Source organism: Natator depressus, chromosome 6, assembly GCF_965152275.1.
Source record: "Natator depressus isolate rNatDep1 chromosome 6, rNatDep2.hap1, whole genome shotgun sequence".
Lineage (NCBI taxonomy): Eukaryota > Metazoa > Chordata > Testudines > Cheloniidae > Natator > Natator depressus.
In genome coordinates this window covers 42,539,786-42,562,837 of record NC_134239.1, presented here as the reverse complement: position 1 = coordinate 42,562,837, position 23,052 = coordinate 42,539,786, and the positions used below count along the sequence as shown (strand labels likewise).

Below are 23,052 nucleotides of genomic sequence, written 5' to 3'. Positions count from 1 at the left end.
GAGCTGGAGTGACAGAGGGCTGGCTCAGCAGTTCCTGCTCAGTGCCCTGTCACAGCATGCAAAAGACAGGTGGCGGTGAGCTGGAAGAAGGGCAGGAACAGGTTGTAGGATATTCTGGTATGTAAATCCTCACAGCCCCCTCCCCTCCCTCACACCCACACAGAGGGACTGGGTGCATTAGGGCCCTGGAGGCTGCTCTACACTCCCCCCACCTCTCCCTAGCCTGCCCATTTTAAGAGAAGTCCTTGTGTCCAGAAGAGCATGATGAATGTAACTGTGGCCGGCAGTACACAGAGAGAGTGTTTCTTTGGGCCCAGTCCCCCATTCCTCTTACATATCCATGTAAGGACCAGATAAATCTGGACAAAAGTAATTAATCTCACAGCTTTTGAGGTTTGCTGTACTATTATTGTTCTTGTGCCTCTCTGTTGAGTCTAGAGCAGTGGTTCCCAAACTGGGGTTCATGAACCTCTGGGGGTTTGTGAAATGTTACAGAGGGTTTTCGGGGGGAAATTCCCTAATGGCAAACAGAGCTGCCCCTAGGGCCAGCAGCCTAGAGCCCCTGGACTTCCAAGAGCTAAGCAGATCAAAGCAAGCATATTGATCGCACTGAAAGAACAGGAGTACTTGTGACACCTTAGAGACTAACATTATGCTCAAATAAATTTGTTAGTCTCTAAGGTGCCACAAGTACTCCTGTTCTTTTTGTGGATACAGACTAACATGGCTGCTACTCTGAAACCGATCACACCGAGGAGATTTAAACTTCAAGACTCCTTATAAGAAATGGAAAGGGAGGTGGGTATTTTTTGCTGTTTTTCAAATTAAATAGGCAGCTAGTACTGTTTTTAAAATTATTGTGAAGAACAAGTTTAAGCTTTGTTGTAACGTGCGTTGTTTGCCTGGACTGCTCAAGACCTGAATGCTTATGTAGGAGGAACTCTTTGAGTTGGCTTTTTAAATACCTTCATGCTGTTTCACATCTGATACTACTTGATGAAACATAGGAGCCTTGTCTTATAACAGGCTTATTCAAAGTGATACAAGCTATGAAAGTGAGATCTTGGAAGAGTGTTGATGTTTTCATAATGTAATAAAAATACTGTAATGATAAATAATTATAAATAGTGTGTAACAAGCATGTCATAAAAACACATTTTATACGTCCAAGATCACTGCTTTTATAATTTATACTCAGGTAAAGGAGAAAATCCCTGGAAATATTCATTTTTTAGGAGAGGGTTTAGTGAAAGGGGTTCACAGGTTGTTAAAGTTTGGGAACTACTGGTCTAAAGCAACCCATTGTTTGTTGTGAAGATACACCAGCTATAGAATTTGCCCCATAGTTAGAAGATGTCAGGGAGTGGTGAAGTTCTAAGTGCTGTTATTTTATATTTATTTGATCCAATGCCACAAAACATGCTACTGCAGCAAAACAATTACTTTCAGCTATTTGTCAAGCTTTATTCAGTAACCACTAGATGGCACAACAACAAGCTGTAAAGGTAGTTTAATTATCAAGAACAATTGGACAAGAGGGGGAACACTAGTTTTCCATGGATGGCGCGGTAGAGATTGCAAATGCATCTTCATTCCTAGGAGTCTCCTTCTTCTGTATCCCCAAAATTGAGCATGCATCATACAGATTTATCTATTTGGGCCAGGGAGGAATGCATTGCTAATGACTAGGGTTGTGTAAAAACTAAAACTTAAAAACCAAATACCTATTTTACCTTTTTGTACAACCCAAAATGTTGTAAGAAAAATATTCACCCTTTGTTCTAGGCCATTTTGAAGCCCTCAAAATGTCACTTTTTGTGAAATGGCAGTTTCCAGATGAAACTTTTAAAATGTGCTTTTTATGGGGAAATTGATTTTTGTTGGAATTACTCCTTCGATTTCAAACATGTTGAGATTTTCACTAAGAACACGTCCATTTTCACTCAGAAGTGTGGTAGCTGTGCACATCCCAAGCCCTTACCTTAGATTTTCTGAGAGAACATGGCTAGGGAAGACCTCCTCACTGCAAACTCTCCTCCTTCAACTCATATGAGAAAAATGTGCATGAAGAAAGCACAGGAGCAACCTATAAGGCACATGGTAGAACAGGGTTGCAATGTACGCTCCTTCTTCCTTCAGATGATGATGACCATCATGGCTACAAGAAAGCCCTTAATATCCCATTCAATATTAACTCCATTTAGTGATAAAAGGCGGCAGTGAAAGGGCCAAAGTTCTTCAGGAGGTTCACCTTTCAGAACTATAAGGATTGATTGGAAGGGTCAAGATATTAATAGGGGTTTAGGGCTTCTCAAAATCAGAAATGCCTAGGATCTAAGTTAGTGCAAAAAAGGCTAAATTACATCACCTTTCATATCACTTTTGAATTTGGTCTGGTTTATTTCACATTTTTAAAATAATGCAGAATAATTTCATTGAAAACATGAAATGAAAATATGCCACCAAAGGCACATAACACGTTGGCTTCAGTTATAGTCAAAACTCAAAGATTCCAGAGTAGCTGAGAAGAGATAGTAAAATGAAACTCAAAAATAGAGATGCCACAGGTTAAGAAGTGGCAAGAGATGGAGCAGCTACCACCCACATGAGGGGGGGGGGGAATAAATTAATACCTTATTTAATAATAATTGCCTCCTTTTAAAAAAAATTTATAATTGCAAAAATAATACAACTTCTATTAGAAACTTAACCTAATTTTGTATTCTATCTTTTTTTCCAATACATCCTAGCAAATGTGTAAGTTGTGTTTCCTTACTAGAGATATGCAGTGGGCTGATAGTTTCAAAGATTTTTCCACAGTAAAGCCCCATATTAATTTCCTCATTAGAGCTCAGAAAGATTGCTCCATTTAGCACAGATTCACTAGATTTGTGTGGAGACTTATCATTTCACATTTATTTACAGTAAGCTTGCTGAAAATTCTGGCAAACCAATTAAATGAACAACTCGATGGCTCTCAGAGCAATGCATTCACCTCGGCTATACAATAATGGCTATTTCCTGCCCTCGAACAAAAAGTATTGAGGGATTTCTGGGAACAAAACCTTTAAAAAAATCTCCCCAGGTGAGAATCCTAAAATTGTATAGATAGATATTCAGGTAGACTGTAGAAAATACTGCCATATGAACTGGTTGTAGCTGTATGAATTCTATGTAACCTATTTTTCCCCATGGAATTTGACCTGCAAATTATTGTACCTAAAAATATGTGGGTCAGGCATTTCCTACCTAAGGCTTTATTTAGTAACCAGAATGAAAAGAGCTTTTTATCTGTTGCCCAGTGTGCTCCATCATTTTGCATCAACTTTACTGTGCTATCACATGCTCAGATCAATGCACATTGTCAGCATGATCCAAATAAGCCTAGGGTTATTAGTCACAGCTGTAATTTGAACACACTTTGCCAGTGCTGTCGTCCAGCTATGAATAATAATGGAGAGATTTTCCCATCCAGCTGTTGTTTGGAGAGATGCACATTTCTTCAGGTGGAGGGGCGGCCAGGCCAAATAGTGCTATAATCAAATAGTTCTGTAATAGACTGTTCCTGTATGGCAGCGTGGAGGGAAGTCTGCCGAAAACTTGGCTGTACCTGCTTGTGCACTGTGTGGGTAAGAGAGGGAAGACTCCATGACCAAGGGGGACTTGGGGGCCCTGCGGGAGAAGAGGGGATGTGCAGGAGCCTACAGAGGATCCCTGCCAGGGGGCAGGTACCAGAATTTGCTAGAAAAATCTATTCTAATAAAGACCTAAGTGATGATAACACATTGTGGCTTTCCCTTTATTTATCTGTTTGGTGTGAAGTAGTCTGTCAGTTTATGGGTATGTTAGTCTCTCACTGCAGCTTTCCTCTTTAACTTGCACTAATTAGTATCTGCTACCCAGCTATATGTTTGGCAGGTACAGTCCATTTAGCAATTTTGATACTGTTGACACTGGGAACATAAAACAATTCTGGCAATAATTGTACTGAATGATGAGGACCCAGGGCCTGATTCAAGTACTACTGATGTCAATGACTATTGTTCCTTTGACTTTAACAGGAATTAGACTGAGACCCAAAGGAATACGCAGTAGTGCAGAATTCAGTCAAAGCACTCACATTGCTTCCTGTAGCAGGCAGAAAGAACCAAGCTCTGACCAGTTCGCAGACAAGCCAGTGCTGGGGAATGCTAGCCTCACTGGGGATTCCTGAAGCCCAGTACTTCACCATCCCAGGTCTAGAGACCCCTTCAAATTTGTGGCCTAGATCCTTGTACTCTAAGGATACTGACAATCAGTCACTGGGTGGCAGTAGTGATACATTTTGCTCAATGCACACATTGTGGGTGACATACACCTAAATGCAGAGGTAGACTTAAATGTGCCAAAACAGGGCTTACATGGGAATTAAGTAGTTCATAGGCCCTAAGCAGCCAGGAGTGCATTTCACTCTGTGAGACAGCAGTGAAATGGACAGCTCCAAACTTCAGGGAAGGGCTTTCCATTCTGTTCCCATCGGTAGAAACTTAACAGAGCCATATTTTCTATGAGAAACAGCTTTCACATGCTAACACTATTCAATTTACCAGAAAGGTCTCTATTTAACAGGACCTAAAACAGGTAGGGAAGCTACAGCCATGAATCTCTCAGGCCTAAGACTGAATCCCTGGACACATTTTTTTTTTAATGTATAAAGAGCTATAACTAGTGAACAGCTGGAATTATTTGCCAATAAGACCAGTTATTTTGTATCAGGCATTGTGTCTATCTCACCTGAATGTTTAATGAATACATCTTCTCTTGGGATAGAATCAATTTTATTACTCAGTGTGGATGAGCTGCACATATATAATCAATTGCCCCAACAGCACTGGGCAAATTCCATAGATGCAGAAGTTTTCTGAAAGGTGCTTAGTATTTAACTGTTTCCCTGAACAAGGCAATGCTGTGAATAATAGCAGTGATGTGCTTTAAAAAAAACCTTTAATTCACCTCAGTGAGGATGTACATTAGTCAAGGGTAATGAAAAAGCAAACCCAGTTTTTGGCCTGGCATCAAACTTTTTTTTCTTCTTTTTTTCCTCAAAAACAAAAAGCCCCATGTGCCTTCATTGCTAGTTTGGAAACAGCTAGTGGAACACATCACAGAACTTCTGCCTGGAATCAGTGATTGCGGTAGGAGAGCAAGAGTTCCATGCTGGGCGTGTCGGTAGCTGTGGTTGCTTGGTATTGTAACAAGAGCCCCAGGGCAAACAGCACTGGTACCAAAATGGCAATGCACAGGGATGCAGTGCCTTGATAGTTGTTGGGAGTGGGAGCAAGAGGGTTAAAGGAAAGTTTAAACTCCACAGTTAGCGTTTTACAAAGAGTGGCATGGTAGGAGTCTGTAGAATATCTTTCTCTAAGGAATAGCCTATCAAGCTTCCTACACTACAGAAACTGTCATCTGTAGAATAATAGATTCAAATAGTCTCTCTGTTGGGGACATAGGGCCAAATCTCCAGAAGCAGCAGCACGTCCTCCCTCCAGCTCCTAGGCATAGGAGCAGCCAGGAGTCTCCACACGCTGTTCCCCCCCCCCCCAGCCTAACCACTGTCCCTGCAGTTCCCATTGGCTGGGAACCACAGCCAATGGGAGTTGCAGGGGCGATGCCTGCGGACAGGGCAGCATGCAGAGCCACCTGGCCGCATCTCCACTGCTTGAGGTAAGCACCGCCCAGAGCCTGCACCCCAGACCCCCTCCCGCACCACAACCCTGATCTCCCTCCTGCCCTCCAAACCCCATGGTCCCACCCCGGAGACCCTGAACTCCTCATTTCTGGCCCCACCCCAGCGCCCGCACCCCCAGCTGGAGCCCTCAACCCCTCCCACACTGCAACTCCCAATTTTGTGAGCATTCATGGCCCGCCATACAATTTCCATACCCAGATGTGACCCTTGGGCCAAAAAGTTTGCCCACCCCTGACTTAGCACCTAAGTTTTCAGGATACAAGTTCCCTAGAAGCCTATGTTTCTACTTCTGAGCATGCACACTCCTGTCTCCCACTAGGCGTCCAGACACTTATGTCCCTCCTATGTCCCAGAGCAATCCACATACCAGGGGAAGATAGGTATTTGTTCACGTATGTCATGTGTGGGGCCTAGATAGGGTCCCATTCAAAATCAAGGAGGAGCAGGAGGTGGTGGTGGTGCCCACCTTTTAGCCCAATGGTTAGAGCACTCGCCTGGGATGTGGGATACCCTCTGCTCCAATCCTTCTCCTCCCACCAGAATAACTCAGACTTTGTGGATCAAGTGTTATTCCTGTAATTTTCTAGGTGCCTAAAAGTTAGGCACTGTGACATTCAGCATTGCAACATTTCATGAATCCCACCCAAAAAACATATAATCATTTTCCTGTCTGGACAATTTATTATGCTCTAATAGAAAACTTCAATCCATATATGCAATATATTTGTGGGAAATGCTGTTTTGGCACAGTGAACTGATGATGCAGATTTTACTGAAATGCTGTGTAGAACTTTGGATTTAAGTTACATTCTGATTCCAAGTTGTGTTTTTAAGGGATGGCTGTCCCAGTTTCACTTGTATTAATCTGAACATTTTTTTGTTTATTTGGAGATATTAAGTATATTTGATTAGAAAAATCTAATTAGGCGAAAGTAACAGGGCCATAAAACTGTTATGAGACACGGAGCCCTGCCCCGTCCATCTGTTCATTTGAAGAGATGCACTTCCAGTCCCTCCTTAGATAGGGACCCCTTACATTGAATAGTACCTTTCTCTTACAATAGTCCCACTGACTTCAGTGAGACTATTTTGCAACATGGTGCTATCCAAGAAAAGTAAAGAATATCAGAATTTGGCTTATAGAGATGCAACTTTCTCTCCTTTAAATGGACTGCCGGCGAGGCTCAGAATGAAGTTAAACTTAAACTCTCTGAAGTAGAGGATTTAATAGTAAACAAAAATTGAAGAATGTAATAAATACTTCCCTGTATATTTGGGGGTGGTTGCATGCCATTGTGGGGAACATAAACAGCAAAATCACTGATTTATCTTATGTTTTATTGAGGGCATTTGCAAGTGAACACTTTTAGATAAAAACTGGTGACCACACTGGGTTTAAATGCATTTTTTCCTATAAATGCTACTTAGAGTTAAGATTTTATCATGTGACTCCACGAGTATAATGGCTTGCTTTAAATTATGCTATAAAAGTGACATTAAAGAGAATTAAATTATATATGGGTTAGTATAACTTGAAATCTTACGCTGCTTAAAGATCACGACACAAGGATGAGGGTGGACTGTTGGCAGCTATCATTGTAATGATTAGCAGCAATAGAGTGAGTTTGGACTTATGAATCATTATATGGTGAAGAAACTGGTAAGGAAACTCATAGCTCATCTCCTTAATGATAGCACACCCCCATTTTCAGGCACCCTATGTAGTCCTGCACCAAACCAATGCAGTGCTAATAATCACCTAGAAGAGGCAAAGACCAACCTTTGCTCTCCCTCTTCAATCTTGAAATAACAACGGAGTCAGTAGATAAAAGAAGGATGATGTTGTGGTTAGGGACGAGGACTCAGGAGCTCAAGGTTCAATTCCTAGTTCTGCCTCCAGTTTACCATCAGTTTTAAACAGTGGTACACATGCACAGCAGACAGAATGCTATGTGATATTACAGCACAGCAACAGTAATGCAGATAGGAGATAATTCAGGCAATGAAGTTTAACAGAATTTTTTTCATGAAACTCCCTATATTTACTTCTAAAGTAAATTATTCTTTAGATAGTGGGGGAGTAACTTTGAGCTGGGAGGAAATTGCTAGAGTGTATGAATTTCCCAGATTCCTGAACAGAAAATCTGTAGCAAAATTACATTTAAAATACAGACATCTTTCCTGTTAACAGAAGTAGACCTAAATAGTATACCTTTTTAACTAACATTTCACTAAATAAATGTATACCATGATACTGATGGAATGATCTTCTTGACACTATAGACAGTGTATGCTAAGGGTTGGCTAGCCTAGTAATGGATGGCCAAATCCTGATTCCATTAAAATCAATGACATAGTAAAATCTCTTATAAGAGGGGTTTGTGTTCTCCTTCAAGCACATGTGTAACACCCATGGATACTGAATGAGACTGTCACAATGGGGAAAAATAGATATTCCCTCGATGTCTAGTCTCTGTATTTGTGAAACTCTTAAACAAGAGAGAAATAAAATTGATAACCTAGTTATAAGAAACATTTTTATTTAATCTGCACAAATTAGTGATTTAAGATCTGCAATTATTTAGTAATGGTCTTTTGCCTTGTTTAGTATTGATCAATTCTGTTGCATTCTTTGGGTCAGACCCTCAGCTGGTATAAATCAGTCTCCTGATTGGCTTCTATGCAGCTAAGGATTTGGCCCAAAGAATGTAATAGAACCGATCAATACTAAATGAGGCAAAAGACCATTACCAAATAATTGCAGATCTTAAATCATTAGGAAAGAGGCAGCTGTCTGTTCTCTTGGCTCCTGTGTTTTTTAATCAATTTTTTCATATAAACAAGATTATAATTATAGTAGTTGCCCAGGGAAATTTCATTAATTGCCTATTAACTTCGGACTTGTAGTAAGTTTAATAACAAACCAAGTTAATAAGAAGAACCTTTGCAAAAGAGCTAGAAACTGGAACACATGCTCAGCCCCATTGACAATGGGGAGGATGCGAAACCCACCAAAGTGTTAATTTGTAAAAGCCACTTCTGAGCAGCCTCCTGTACTCAGGATCACTAACAAATGAATGAGAATTAGTGTTGATGATGTAATGCTTCTAACTTAATATCCTTGCTAGATTATTTGGTGGATGGTGTTCTGTAAAGATCAGTCTAAAATGGACTCTGCAGCTCAGAATATTTTCTAGCTCCACTCCTCATGCACATGACCTAAGAGCCATGCTAAAGCCCATGAAAGGGCAGGTAAGATTTGCAGTCCCTTTGTCTGGGGGAAGTGCAGGGGCTGCTACTCAGGTGCTCCCGTTGGAGCCATGGTGTATGTGAAACTCTTTAACAATTTATTTTTTCTGTCATTGATCTGGTTAAGAGAAACACCTAGATTTAACATGCCACAAGCAAGAAACTTTTTGGAAAAGGAACAAGGAGGGGTGGTGAGCCCCTGGATCAAGGCTGGAGAATCTTTATTACATTGGCAGTGATGTACAGGCCAGAAAGACTCTCTGATCCCAAGCTGTTTGTAGGGCTGCCATTTAGAAAAATCCTCTCTCTGTGCAATACAGTTGCACCAAAGCCCTATTCAGCAAAGCATAGAAGGTAGGGGGCAAAGGTAGCTTTTTAGCCGCTTCTGTACTTCCCCAATCCCCTGAGCTACCAGGAGCCAGTTCAGCCCCCAGTGTAATTTAGAACAGGCACAGAGCTGCTGAAAAGTATGCCTGGCAGCACAATCCCTGATGGGCCATTTCACAACTGGGGTTCACTGGAGCAAAGCTCCTATCACACAGCTCCTGTCACACTCCCTTTCTTGGTCATGCATCTGATACATTAATTCAGGGAAGTTCTCTCCTCCCAGTGTTTGCCCTATGGCAGGGGAATCACTGTGACCTGGGTAAGCCAGGTTTATGGTTGCTTTGCACCCCAGGAACAGTGGAAAATAGATTAGGTGTCAAGAGCTGGTATATTAGGATTACTTTAAAATGCATATTCAACCAATACACTGAAATCAATGGGAGCTGGCATTTACAGTAAGTTATGTATTAAGGGACTTTTAAAATGAAAGCTGATAGAGCCATAACATAACGTTCCAGTAGATGTATTTCAATAAGTATTTTGGAACTTCACTCCATGTATTATTCATTTCTTCTTATTAAGTCTGCCTGCCAAAATTCCTTACAGCGTTTTTAGTGAAAACAGCTAGTACACATGTGCACTAACTTTTTCTAAGCAAAATTACCTGTAACTCTCTGTTCTTTCTTATGCATCTCTATTCCATGTGGAACATAGTGCCTTCACCACTGCCTTTTGTCTTTGCTGGTCTCCTGCCACCATCTTAGCCTCTTCCCGTGTCATTCTGATAGTTTTCAGTTCTGCATCTGTTGTATTATCCTCGATCTACCTTGTCACATCTTACCTTGGGGGTTGCAGTCCAATGCCTGTCTCGTTATTTTACTGACATCTTTTCTCCATGTATATCCTAGTCATCTCCATTTTGGTTGCGGGATTTCCTGTCCTATTGGATTCTGTTTCGTCCTTTGCCAGAGTTCTTCATTGGTGATTTTTTTTGTCTGGCCATCTGATATTGAGGATTTGTCTAAGGCAGCTGTTTATGAAAACTTGGAGTTTAGATAATAAGGTTTTAAGTCTCCAAGTTCAGCACCATGTAGTTTGACCACCTTTACAATTATGTTAAATTTTCAAAGTTTAGTTTGGAAGGCAAGATTTCTGTTTCTGCAGATTAGCTTTAGAGTTACAAAGTCATGTCTGGCTTTAACTATTCTGTCTTAAATGTCTCTCTCTTCCACCTGGTGTAATTACAATGCTTCCAAGAAAGGTGAAATATTTAACCTCTTATGTCAGCCCCAGAAAGTGTTGTTGGTTTTTCATGATTGTTGATTCTCATGGTTTTCATTTCCTTGATGTGGTTTTTCAGCCCTAGTAATAGCACATAGGCCTGAAGATCATTTGTTTTGGCTTGCATATCTCTATGGATATGGGATAGCAAGCTGATGTCATCTACAAAGTCAAGGTCCTCTAACTTCTATGTGAAAACACATTGTATATCCCTGGGTGGTTCTGTGATCTCTCATTACCCAATCTACTACCAGTAAAAAGATTGGGGTGACATAAGAAATTCTTGTCTGATGCCCACAGTAACCTCAAATGGCTTAGTTAGTTTGCTGTTATGTGTTACTTGGCATGTCATATTTTCATGGAAGCTCTGAATGATGTTCACAGATTTCTGAAGGATTCCATAGTGTAGCAACTTCCATAAAACTGGTCTATCCACTCTACCAAAAGCTTTTTGGAGATCTATAACATTCATAACTGCCATTTGATCGACACTTCTATGATGATACGTTGGGTTACTATTTGATTTCTCCTGCCTGAATCCTGCCTGTTCTCGCCATAACCTTGAATATACTGCTTTCTTTATTCTGTCTAGCAATTAAATTCCTTCAAGTTTTCACAGTGACTTTGGTTCCCTTTCTTTGGCAGCTTCATAATATGACCCTTTTTCCACTCATTTGGTATTTTTTCTTCTTCTCATATCTTTTGTAAGAGGCCTATCAAAATGCCTACTGTGTGCTTCAAGTCTGCCTTAAGACCCTCCCTTGGAATGTTATCTGGACTTGGTGCCATTCCACTTTTTAACCAATTGATTGCCCTCTCTACTTCTATTCTCATGACAGATCCTATTTCAACATCAGATGGATCTTCTCCTTCCTGTATATCTGGGGGATTGGCCACTGCTCATGATTCAGAAGCTGATTAAAGTACTTCCTCCATACATTTAATTGTGCTGACATTTTCATTGTTAAGTTGCCCTTGTTATCTTAAACTGATCTGTTTTTCTTCCTAACAACTGTCTTATCACGTTGTACAGGGTCTTCACATCATTTTGTGCTGCAGCCATCTGTGCATCTGTTGCTATGTTGTCTATAAAGTCTCATTTGTCTGTTCTAGGACTCTTTTTGGCCTTTTTGTTCTTTACAGCATATTCCTCCTGGAGTTGCTGTGTCTGTGTTCTTCTTATTGTGTGATTTAGTTTCAGTTTAATTTTACATACTCTTTTAGCTTGGTGATGTTATAACATGAGCATCTCTGCTGTTCCAGTCTCTTCTTTGTTCTTATTTTTATTCTCAATTTAGCTACTACTAGTGCATGGTCTGTCCCACATCTGCTCTGTTCCTGCTGTGTATATCTTCTATAGTTCTTCTCTCTTTGCACCAAATTGTAATGTGATAGTTTGGTTCCCTGTTCTATGATCTGTTGACCTCCAAGTTATCTCATGAATAGTATGGTGAAGGAAGATAGTTCTCCAGGGACCAAGTCATTCAATCCACAAAAATCTGCAAACATTACACCATTTTCGGTCATTTCACCCATAATTACTTCCCTGCCAGTGTTGGTTGCTCCCTTCTTTAGCATTCGTGTTTCCATTTACTAGGAGGACATCTCTTTTCAGGACATTTTCTGTTATATTCTGTAGCTGCTAATAGACGTTCTTTTTTCCTCTTGGCTAGCTTGATTTTTTGAAGCATACCATTGAATAATGGACACTTTCTGGAACTTTGATGTAAATTATACTGTTATCCTTTCTGAATCTGATGCCCATTCTATCAGGCTTTTGGCTGCCCTCCTTGATATATCAGACCCATGCCATCTCTGTGTATGTTTTGGTAGCCCAGGATTTAGTAGAATGTGTCCAGCTGACAAAGTGATTTGTCCTCTTTTACCCATCTCATTTCACTTAGGCCTCATATATCTAATTTATATCTGTCCATTTCTTTTGTTGCTTGGACCGTTTTACTAAGCTCTCACAAAGTGCTCACATTCCATGTACCAATTTTAGTTATGGATTTAGGAGAGAGAAAATTCATCAGCAGAGTAGCTTCCTTGGAGGTTTGGCCACTTTGCGTCATCATCTGTCTTCTAGGTCGATAAGAATTGGGTTGAGTTGAATTGAGTTTGCCTAACTGAGAGAAGTGTTGGTTTCCTTAATGACTGTTTTTTACAGGAGCAGGTCATTGGCCTACTCCCAACCCCCTACCAGGAGGGATGGTGGACTACTTTTAGTCTGGCTCATACCCTTTAACCTGCCTGGCATGGGTGACCCTTCCAGGAGTTATGCTCTTGCCAGCATAGTTCTCAGAGTTATTGGGGCATGCATGCCTTCCCTCCATGGCAAGGCGCAGTCCCTGGGGAAGGAACTTTAACTCACTTAGTTCTATATTTAGCTATATGAGGGTGTTATGTGCCCAACCATTTACAGGTGCAAAACTTACCTGTGTAATATCAGAGGCTGACTTTTAGCCACTGGAAATTTTTTGGCCCCCAAAAATCAACAAGCCATATTATATAAGGCCCTGTGGACATTAGCTACCAAAGATGCTAGCCCACAGATCCCTCATACACCTCAGGGTTCCAAAGCCACAGAGAGTAAACCTAATTGTTAGGGAGAACACATAGATGCATCCTGAAGTTACTGACCACCTCCACACATTGTAGCTATTGGCTGGAGCTACTTTTAATATGAATGGGTTTGATGCATAAACATTAGAGCTGGACAGAATGATATGCTGTTTTGCCAAAGCCATATAAAAAGCATCAGTTTCGATGGGAAGGTTTCTGAAGTCCAGAGACACCAGAGAGAGAGATGAATTGAAAACCTGACTTTTTTGCACTGAAAATGACATTTTGACACAATTCTGTTTAGCAAAACCTTTTTAAAAAAATTGTTTTCATTCCAATGCGGAACAAAAACAAATTTTGAAACCTTGAAAGTTGTCATGAAACAGAATTGATGCCATCCAGCCAATTCTAATAGACATGCCACCACCTGCATACACAAGTGCTAGTGTGAAAAATATTCATCAAAATAGTGCACATGAAGGGGGACAAATGGATGCCAGGATGAGGCCTCTTTGCAAGTCAGGCTCAATTTTAAGTAGTGAGGGGATACCTATACTAAAGATGCCCTAGCTGGCAGTATACTCATTTTGAATGTAGGAATCCACACAGGCCTCTTAACATCTTTTGGTTGGAGGTACCTGAAGTTCAGCTAACCTGTTCAGCCCCTCTCAAAATCGTATTTCTGCCAAAGAGAGCTAAAAAAGCAGCTCCGCTAACAGAAACCTGTTAACACTTGAGCAGACCAAGCATTCCAACCAGTAGGGGCAGTGGTGTTCAAATCCATTCTACTCTCCCTATCTTCACAGGGCGTAGCTTGCTAGTTGGACAATTTTTGATGTGGATCATTGTTATTATTTTAACTTTGAATCTAGTAGCCGTTTCAGGGGGATAAGCCAATTTAATGCTATGAGTTGGTTGGTTGGTTGTTTTTAATGTGTCCAGAAAGTTAAAATAGAATTTATTATTCTGACTACATCTCTATTGCTTTGGCAGCACGCTGTGGGCAAAATGCTCCCTGCCGTTCTACAGCAGAGGGGATCTCTCATCTGCTGATCACAGCAGAAAAGGTACAAATAGGGGAGTGCACCCTCTTCTACATGCCCCCCTGCTCTTCAGTTCTGCAAAAGCCTAACACTGGTAATCTGCAAGCTACTGCCCCCACAGCTGAGAATACAGCTGGACACTGCTAGATCCCCCTGTTAAAAGCCCATAGTGGAAACCAATGCACCTTACTGGAGAGAGTGTGCAATGATTTACCTAGCTTCTCCCTCCATGGTGCAGAAGTCCATCTTTGACAGGTCTTCAGAGGTAGCAGATGGTCAGTGAAATGGCTCCTGCCAGTGAAGTAGCACAGCTGCTGTAGGAGCTTTGTTCTTCAGGGGCCGCAAGGAAAGAAGGACACTGAGTAGGAGCAGGGAGAGCAGAGGCCTCCACATGGAAGCCTCTTATGTCTCTCACAGACCCATGACTTTAATGGTGGAACCACTCAAAAACCAGCAGAAGAATTCCAAGGAAATGCCACAAGTTTAAATTTACACGGTTTCCACTCCCCTACATGGGAGTAAAACATATGGAGGAATGGGGTCCTCTGGCAGCACAATGGATGATTTGGAGAGGAATGGGGTTAGCACTATAATGGTTCACTTGACTTCTATTTTCTAAATCCCAGCTTTATGCTTTTATCTCACACCAGAAAAACCTACTGAATAACAAATAATTTAATGTTTCCATTAACACATCACAAAAAGGGTGTGAACATCTCACCCTTTGTTTTTTAATTCAAACAGTTATTGACAGAAAATATATCTGCTATTCCATCGGCTCCAAATGATGCTACCGTTTAAATAATAATTACAATACATGCTAATGGATAAAGTCTGGTACAACTTTTTAACTTATTATTTCTGTGACAATAACATGCCTCATCATCTGCTGAATTTAGAGTATTGCTTTTAAAAAAACAATATTTGATCTCACTGTCTGGCTAACAATTAATCCTCTTTCACCACGCACCAAACTATATTAATACCCTGCAAATCTTCAAGGTGTAAGTTACACATGATTTAGTATAAAAGGCAAGCTTGGGGCTTTGCTCTCTCTACAGCTATTACCAGCAAAACAAGTAGAATAGATGTGAATTTTCATCAGCTCTTGAATTAAGGTTTGTTGGTTGGATTTGTGGTGTTTTTGAAATTGCAAATGTATGTTTAATTGCTTTTTTAAAAATTGATTATTCCTTACCATTACTATTCCTGAGTTCTAATGTATTTACACTAGTTTTTTTTTTCAGAAGAGGAATGTTACCAGGATTCTTTGTAACAAGAATTAAGATAGGATTTATTCATAGAAAATGTCTTGGTGTGCTGTAATCATTTTCTCTCAAAAATTACTGGATATATAGTTCTAGTCATTTAACAAAACCAGTCTCCCTTAACAATAATCCTACAACTGTATTTTGCTGAATGTGCTGTATGTTTTTAATAAAAAGAAAAGGAGGACTTATGGCACCTTAGAGACTAACAAATTTATTTGAGCATAAGCTTTCGTGAGCTACAGCTCACTTCATCAGATGCATTCACTGCAGCTGTAGCTCACGAAAGCTTATGCTCAAATAAATTTGTTAGTCTCTCAGATGCCACAAGTCCTCCTTTTCTTTTTGCGAATACAGACTAACACGGCTGCTACTCTGAAACCTATGTTTTTAATGTTCCTCAATGTTGCAGAAAAATTGTTCTTGTTTTAGCATTTGTGGATAATAGGACAATCAACATAGGTTTTGTCTTTTTCCACAGAAATCTTATGTTTCAAATAACTCTACATGTTCTTCCAGTCTGAACTGTTTGCTTTATACTACAGGATGAAGACAATTAATTGTTACTTGCTGTTACTTTGCTGGAAAGCAATTTGTGGTAATATCTGTGAGCTGTCCAATATCACCATAGCAGTGGAGAAGGAGGAGTGCAAGTTCTGCATTAATGTGAATGCCACTTGGTGCTCTGGATACTGCTTCACAAGGGTGAGAATCTAAGTTGTCAAGTTGTCAAGTTGGGACAGGAATTAAATACTCCCCAAAAATGAATATGAACAAGCCAGTCTTACAGTCTGTAATGAGAAGACTCAGGTAGGGTCCAGTTAAATGTGAAACAGCCTTAAATAATCAATGTGTGTTATGAAGTGGAGCTGTGAATGCCACAGCTGCCTTGAAGTACAGAGAGACAGGTGAAAAGGTGCTTGGTTTCCTTAAATTCAGCATTTATTCAACTGCATACACAGGTTTCCTAACTGTGGATTGTGTAAAAAAAGAAAATCAACCTTTAATTAATTTTGTTTGAAAGCCACTTATCAACTGTCCTTCCTTCTCTGCATACATAAACACTGTGCATCTCATGGAATGTTAGTTTATATAGTTCCCTTAATTTTAAAAAGACTTTGCTTTATGACATGCATATTCAGGGCCTACTGTCATAAGTTGCTGAGTGCTCCTTCGCAATACTAAGTGCTCCTAACTCCCAATGACATCAGGGCACTCAGCAGCCCAAAGGAGTGCTCAGCATTGTGCAGGATTGGGTATTAAAGAGCCTTTCAGAAGCAAGCGGATATGTGGAGGCAAATTTTGCTCCCAGTTACTCTGGCATAGCTCCCATCAACGTCACTGGGAATTGCTTCTGTGTCATTGACAGCAGAATTTGGCCTTAGTGATTATACCTGAGAGCAACTGAGAGTCTACCGCATTTGGTAACACAATACAAAATCAAAAATATAAACCTTAGTCAATTCTGTAAGACAATCCAGTATAGAGTTTAACAAGTATTTTGAGTCAAGAATTAGCATAAATGATTGATTATAAACTATGTATTTGTTTTCTCACAGTAAAGATGCTAACAAATCTTTCTTGTGTTATTCAGTGTAACGAGCATAGGTTTTGAATGTATCGTGAACCAGAAATATGGAAAAACATAGATACTAAAGATGGCCCCAAGCCTTAAAGTTTAGCTCCAAATGGATCTTCCCCTCAGTTTTGAAGATGCTCACATTTGGTGTCCCAATTTGATCCATTACAGAGATGGTACATAATCACAAAGTTTGTACAGCTGAGAAGTTGGCCATATTTTGACTCCAGTCTAGTACTCTGCCTTTTGCCAATTTCTGTTTAATACAGGGTTGGAAAAGGATATAATCTGGTGGTTGCACTGGAGTTTACGTGTCCAATCATTACCAAATAGACGCCTGTGCCTTTCATATAAAAGTTACTTTGAGTTCTAAAAACAATAATCCTTTATAGTTACACCATAGTTGCATGTATTTACTACATCGGATCTTTGAAAGGAGAAAACTGGAAGACTTGGTTGTAATTTTAAGCCTAACAAGTCAGTGGGATTCTTTCCACTGAGTTCACAGGGCTTTGGGTCAGATCCGCCATGCAGATTCTAGTTTTTACAAACTCTGAGAAAAATCGCAGGTCTCAAACTAATTTCAAGTCAAATATTTCCTTCCTGTCATTTTCAGGATCCAGTGTATAAGTACCCACCGGCATCATCAGTTCAGCAAACCTGTACTTTCAAGGAGCTTGTTTATGAAACAGTGAAGATCCCTGGCTGTGCTGACCATGCTGAATCGTTTTATTCATACCCAGTGGCTACAGAGTGCCATTGTGAGTCATGTGATATTGACAACACTGACTGCACTGTGAGAGGCTTAGGACCAAGCTACTGCTCCTTCAACCAAAACCAAAGCAAAGAATAAGGAGAACTGAAGATGTTAGTCTAGTTTTGGTTTTCTGTTTTAAATATGTAAATGTATTGTATTAAAATAGTACAAAGAGGGAGGGACAGCAAACGAAGAAATTTACATACAGCCAAGTTTAAAACAATTAGCAATATATAAAATGGAGAGCTACATCTTATATTTGTCCTCCGTGGCTTCCTCTCACGTTACAAATCAAGGTCAGTTTCTTTGTGACCAACTTCGTCGCCCTTCTGACATTTCTGCCCTTATCTCATCCAACACTCCCTTCTATTCTCTACATGCCTCCATTCTGTCTCCCCTCATGACTCCATTTGTCTCCTGCTGCTCTCAGCTTTGCATCTTATTCCATGCCATCCTTTTTGCTTCAAACAGCTTCCCACCAAGCAGCTTTTATCCCCTCATTCCATTCCCCCTTAGAACACACTTATTTTTAAAAGCCTTCCATCATTGATCACCTTCTCAGCAATGTCTGCACACCTATTTTTTACTCTTATCCTGCATATCTTAATTATCTAAGTTAGACTATACGCCTCTCTGGGCTGGGACCTTCATTTTTAAGGTGTTTTGTAAAGCATCATGTACATGTAAAGATATTAATAGCTTGCTCATTATAGGGATCTAGAAACAAAGCCCAAGAGTAATATTTGCAGGTAGATCTTAGGGTAGGTCCACGTAGCAATTAAACACCCGTGGCTGGTCCTGGTCAGCTGACTTGGGCTCAGGCTGCAGGGCTGTAAAACTGCTGGGTAGATGTTCAGGTTTGGGCTGGAGCCCAATCTCTGAGACCGTGCAAGGTGGGAGGGTCCCAAAACATGGTCTCCAACCCAAGCCCAAGTGTCTACACCGCAATTAAACTGCCCCATAGCCTGAGCCCTGCGAACCCACATCAGCTGTCTTTGGGTCAGCCACAGGTGTTTAATTGCAGTATAGACGTACCCTTAGTGATTTAGGAGCCTACGTCCCATTCTAAAAAGTGAAAGTCAATGGGAATTCGGCTTCTAAGTCACTTTTGAAAATAGGACTTCAGGTGCTCAGTCACTTAGTTGCTTTTGAAAATTTTACCTCAAATCTTTTCAGAGTCGTCATATTTCCCCTTTATTGTGGAATTCTACACAAGAATGAAAGGGATCTTTCTTATCTAGGCCCCAATCCTGCAAAGACACACTGCTTAACTTTAGACACCGTGTGTATAGTTATTCGCATATATATGTCTTGGGAGGATCAAGGCCTAGGTTGGCAAGATCCCTTATTCTTTCATACAGTTCCACACAATTGATGTGATGGTAGATTTTTTAGATCTTTACAACAGTTTTATATTCAGCAATTGTCTTTTTTGCAGTGATGATATTAGTTTAGTATTGATTCTATATGGTATATGCCTCAGACTAGTAGAGAAAATGTTTAGTCCATTGTATGTACCAATGGATATTAATGCTTAAGGTTATTATGCATATAATTATCTAGGGGAGATTGTCTGTTAATAGGGAAATCTGTCATCAATAGTATTTAACTTATTTAATTTCTAAGACTTTTTTACTGAAAAAAATAATTCTCATCACAATTTTGTTTGTGAGATGTCATTTTGGAGGTCTTTATTGCTCTACTGAAGTTATGAGACAGAACAATAATATGTATGTTGAACCTGATTCTCTTTTCGCTTAGACCAGTCTTATACTAGAATAACTCCATTGATGTCAATAGAGCTACTTCTGATTTGCATTGGTGTGAGATCAGAATCAAGGTTATTACTCATATTTGGCCCCAAACCACCACTCCTTAGTCAGGCAAGGGAATTTTAACTGAATAAGTATTACAGGATCAGGTCTTTATCTGCAGCGAGAGAGAGAGAGAGAATAAATGTGCCTTCAAAAGTGCTTCTGTAAATTCTATCTGTGCTTGTTTATGACTCTTAGAATATTAAAAAGGATTTTGTTGCATTTGCATCATTTTATTCTTTTGTAAAGGTCTTATTGAAAAAGTTACACTCCATCAACAAAGTATTCTTCAAATCATTAATTTTTTTTCTTGATCGCATAATTTATGTTGCAATATCTCATTAGTAATTAGTTAGTTTGCTAATCTAAACTATATTTACATCAGCCCAGTATTGGGCCAGATGGGATCCCACAATCTATTGTAAAAACACAGATACATTTTGTCCAATAGAGGGCAGTGGTACATTATGTAATTTTGATTAAATGGGCCAGAGACTCAAAATCAGGATTATAATGAAAGTCTTGAAGTTTAAAGTTTAACTCAGAAAATGAAGGTTACTGAAGTGAAACAACACTAGGGTTAACATCATACATCAACTCTGACATAACATCATAACATCAACTCTGACAGAAAAAGCCATGATTGTTAATAACTGCAAGCTGTCACAACTTCACTTTACATCTGATCTGCAATTCCCTATACCTGGGCTTTGCTTAGTAAAGACTGAGGGAATAGAGTACCTCCTACTGAATTGCCACATCCTTTCATGCACCACTGTCCCAACACATTCCTCTTAAGTTGTGAGATCCAACAGACTCTCTCACAGGACATTTTGGGACAGCTGCTTGTAAAACATGCTTTTAAAAGGCTAGAGATTTACACAGTGCCACACAACAATGCTTATGTTTGTCAATACTAGAGCTGTGGAAATGAAGCATAGTAAATCATTTATTTGTTGAATTTACCATCTTTTTCTGTTTGTGACTTGCCCCTGAGCAGCTTATGAGTTCATAAGCATGTTCACCTAGGGCTAAAGTCTCAGCTATGCAGAGGGCCAGCACAAGGCTTGTGCACTACCCCTGTTGAAGGCTTTCCATTGACTTCACCGAGTTTTGTATCATGGTCTTATATGGAACCTAAATGGTGCATAGGCCTTGAGCTGGTCCTCTACACCCCCCAAACATTTATTTGTCTACTACTTCTTCTGTACATTGTTCACCAGCAAGTCATTACAGTGGTGGATCTTCAGAGTTCCACTTCTGTTGGCTTGTTTTGATTGGACACATACTGCAGGTAACATGCTATACCTTTTATTCTCCATAGATCTTAAGACCAGAAGTACGCATTATATCACTTAGTCTGACCTTCTATATATCACAGGCCACAGAATTTCACCCAGTCAGCACTGCATTGAGCCCAATAGCTTGCACTGACTAAATCATATCTTCCAGAAAGTCATCCAGACATCAAAGGATGGAGACTTAGTAGTTTGGTCTGTTGGACACTCAGTTTGAATATTCAAAATTTGCTTTTCACATAATGTCCAGTTTGTTTAAAACTGGCTGTTACATGAATATCCTTGCCACTAATCTGTCACTCAGCTGTCCGCAGGTAGTAAACTTCAATGGGGTACTGTGATGGGGCTGAACCCACATCACCACCAAGACAAGAATAAGAACCCCAATTAGTTATGCTCTGCACATGGGTGATTAATTGCCTCCTGGACTAAGGCAGTGGACATAGGCCTTATAAGTAGACTGGAGAAGTTCAGCTGGGAAGAAGCCCTAGGGTAGGGTTCAGACAGGAAACAGACAGGTACAGACAGGAAACAATGGAGAGAGAACTCTAGAGGACCTGTGTCATCCCCTGCTGGCAAAGCTCTGAGGTAGGTCCAACAAGGGAACTACAGTACGTGAGAGGTGTAAAAGGGGTATTATTTTGAAGATTTGTTTGGATTTTTATGTGGACTCATTTGTATTACCCTAAAAGGAGTTTAGGCTTTCATGTGACTTGGCTGGAGGGCTAAGCCACAGAACACCCAGAAGGAGAGTCAGGAGAAGATGAAGGTTGGGAAAGGCTATTGTAGGGCTGAGGGAGAGCATGGTAGTGAGCACTAGAGACAAGGATCCCATGTAATGCTTCAACCAGAGATGAGGGGGTGCCAATGGGGTGAGGCTGCACTACTTACAAGCATGAACACCAATGAGTTATGAGGTCCAAAATGACTTCAATTAATTATTTGAGCAAGTCTTTGAAGTACTTGCCCAGCTCTGGCTATTATGGTAACTAGATACAACACTTCTCAATAGGTTGAAGTCTCACCATGAAGCACTGGTGAGACTCAACACTGTCAGTAAATGAGATAAAAGTTTGGAGACATGTTACTAGTAGAACAAAAGGATTTACAAAAGCTTTCAGTGTTGGTGTAACGTTGCTCTTATCAAAGTCAATGACCAATTGACTTTAACAGAGTAGAGTCCCTCTAGGAAGGATTGCATGTAAGAATCCCTCATAAAAATATCATTTTAAAGGCAAGCTCTGCAGGACTATGCAACTTGTCACCTTTTGTGTCCAACTTCACTAAGTTTGACAAACATATTTTGGAGAAGCAAGTAGCTAGTACACAGCTGGTAACGTTAAAAGTTCTAATGAATTGTATTGCTCAAATACTGAAATTATCTGCTGTCTTCCCTCCTGTAATATCGGATAAGGTCCAAAACAGCAAAAAATGTTAGTCTTCTGCCTCAACAAGACAGCAGAAGATCTGGGAAATCATCTTCCATAGGTTTGCATGTGCTTATATAGCATGGAGGTTGTGTCACTTAAGCGGAATGAGACACTTTGAATATCTTACATTCTGCATCTAAGTGTCGCCAAGAGCAACTTCCAGCAAAGACAACCCAAGCTTTACTGAGCTCACAGTGAGTCAGCTAGAGAGAAGTTCCCTTTTAGCTTTCTTGGTAGACCTGCTGCTTGCTGCAATCTGGAGGTTTCCAAGTTGAATCTCAGGTGTGGTATTGTGCAGGATGCACATTTCGTGAAGTCCTCCCTCCATTTGTGATCAGTATCTTGACTAAGGCAGGGGTTATTCACCTAGGATGAATGCAGCCACCAGACAGTAACTGGGTAGGTTGATTTTTTACATATCAGGCAGGGATTGTCTCCTCTTCTGTGCTTGTTGTGCACTATTCAATGCCCCATTGTGCTGGGTGCTGTACAGTGTCCAGGAATATTGACTGTATATTTACTCTCCACATAAACTGTTATTGTTCCCATGAAGAGCTGGTGGTAGTATGAACACTCCTCTTCACTGGTGAACAGAAGTATCTGTGCACAAATCCTTGCTATTCACTAGTCACCAATCATTATTCTCCTGTTTTGAAAGTTTGAGTCATCTAATCAGGGAGAAGTAACACCATGTGACTTAGATAACCAGTCACAAA

General features: G+C 40.3%; 1 protein-coding gene across 1 annotated transcript in view; it reads left to right on the top strand.

Moving 5' to 3' along the window:
- FSHB (follicle stimulating hormone subunit beta) overlaps nucleotides 1-18,326 on the top strand; it is a 40,725-nt gene extending 22,399 nt beyond the window's left edge. The window contains exons 2-3 of the mRNA XM_074956962.1: nucleotides 16,004-16,163; nucleotides 17,654-18,326. Of these exons, the coding sequence (XP_074813063.1) occupies nucleotides 16,005-16,163; nucleotides 17,654-17,890 (396 nt within the window). The 5' untranslated portion in view covers nucleotide 16,004 and the 3' untranslated portion in view covers nucleotides 17,891-18,326. The remainder of the gene's footprint in view (nucleotides 1-16,003; nucleotides 16,164-17,653) is intronic.
- Nucleotides 18,327-23,052: the final 4,726 nt, after the last annotated feature.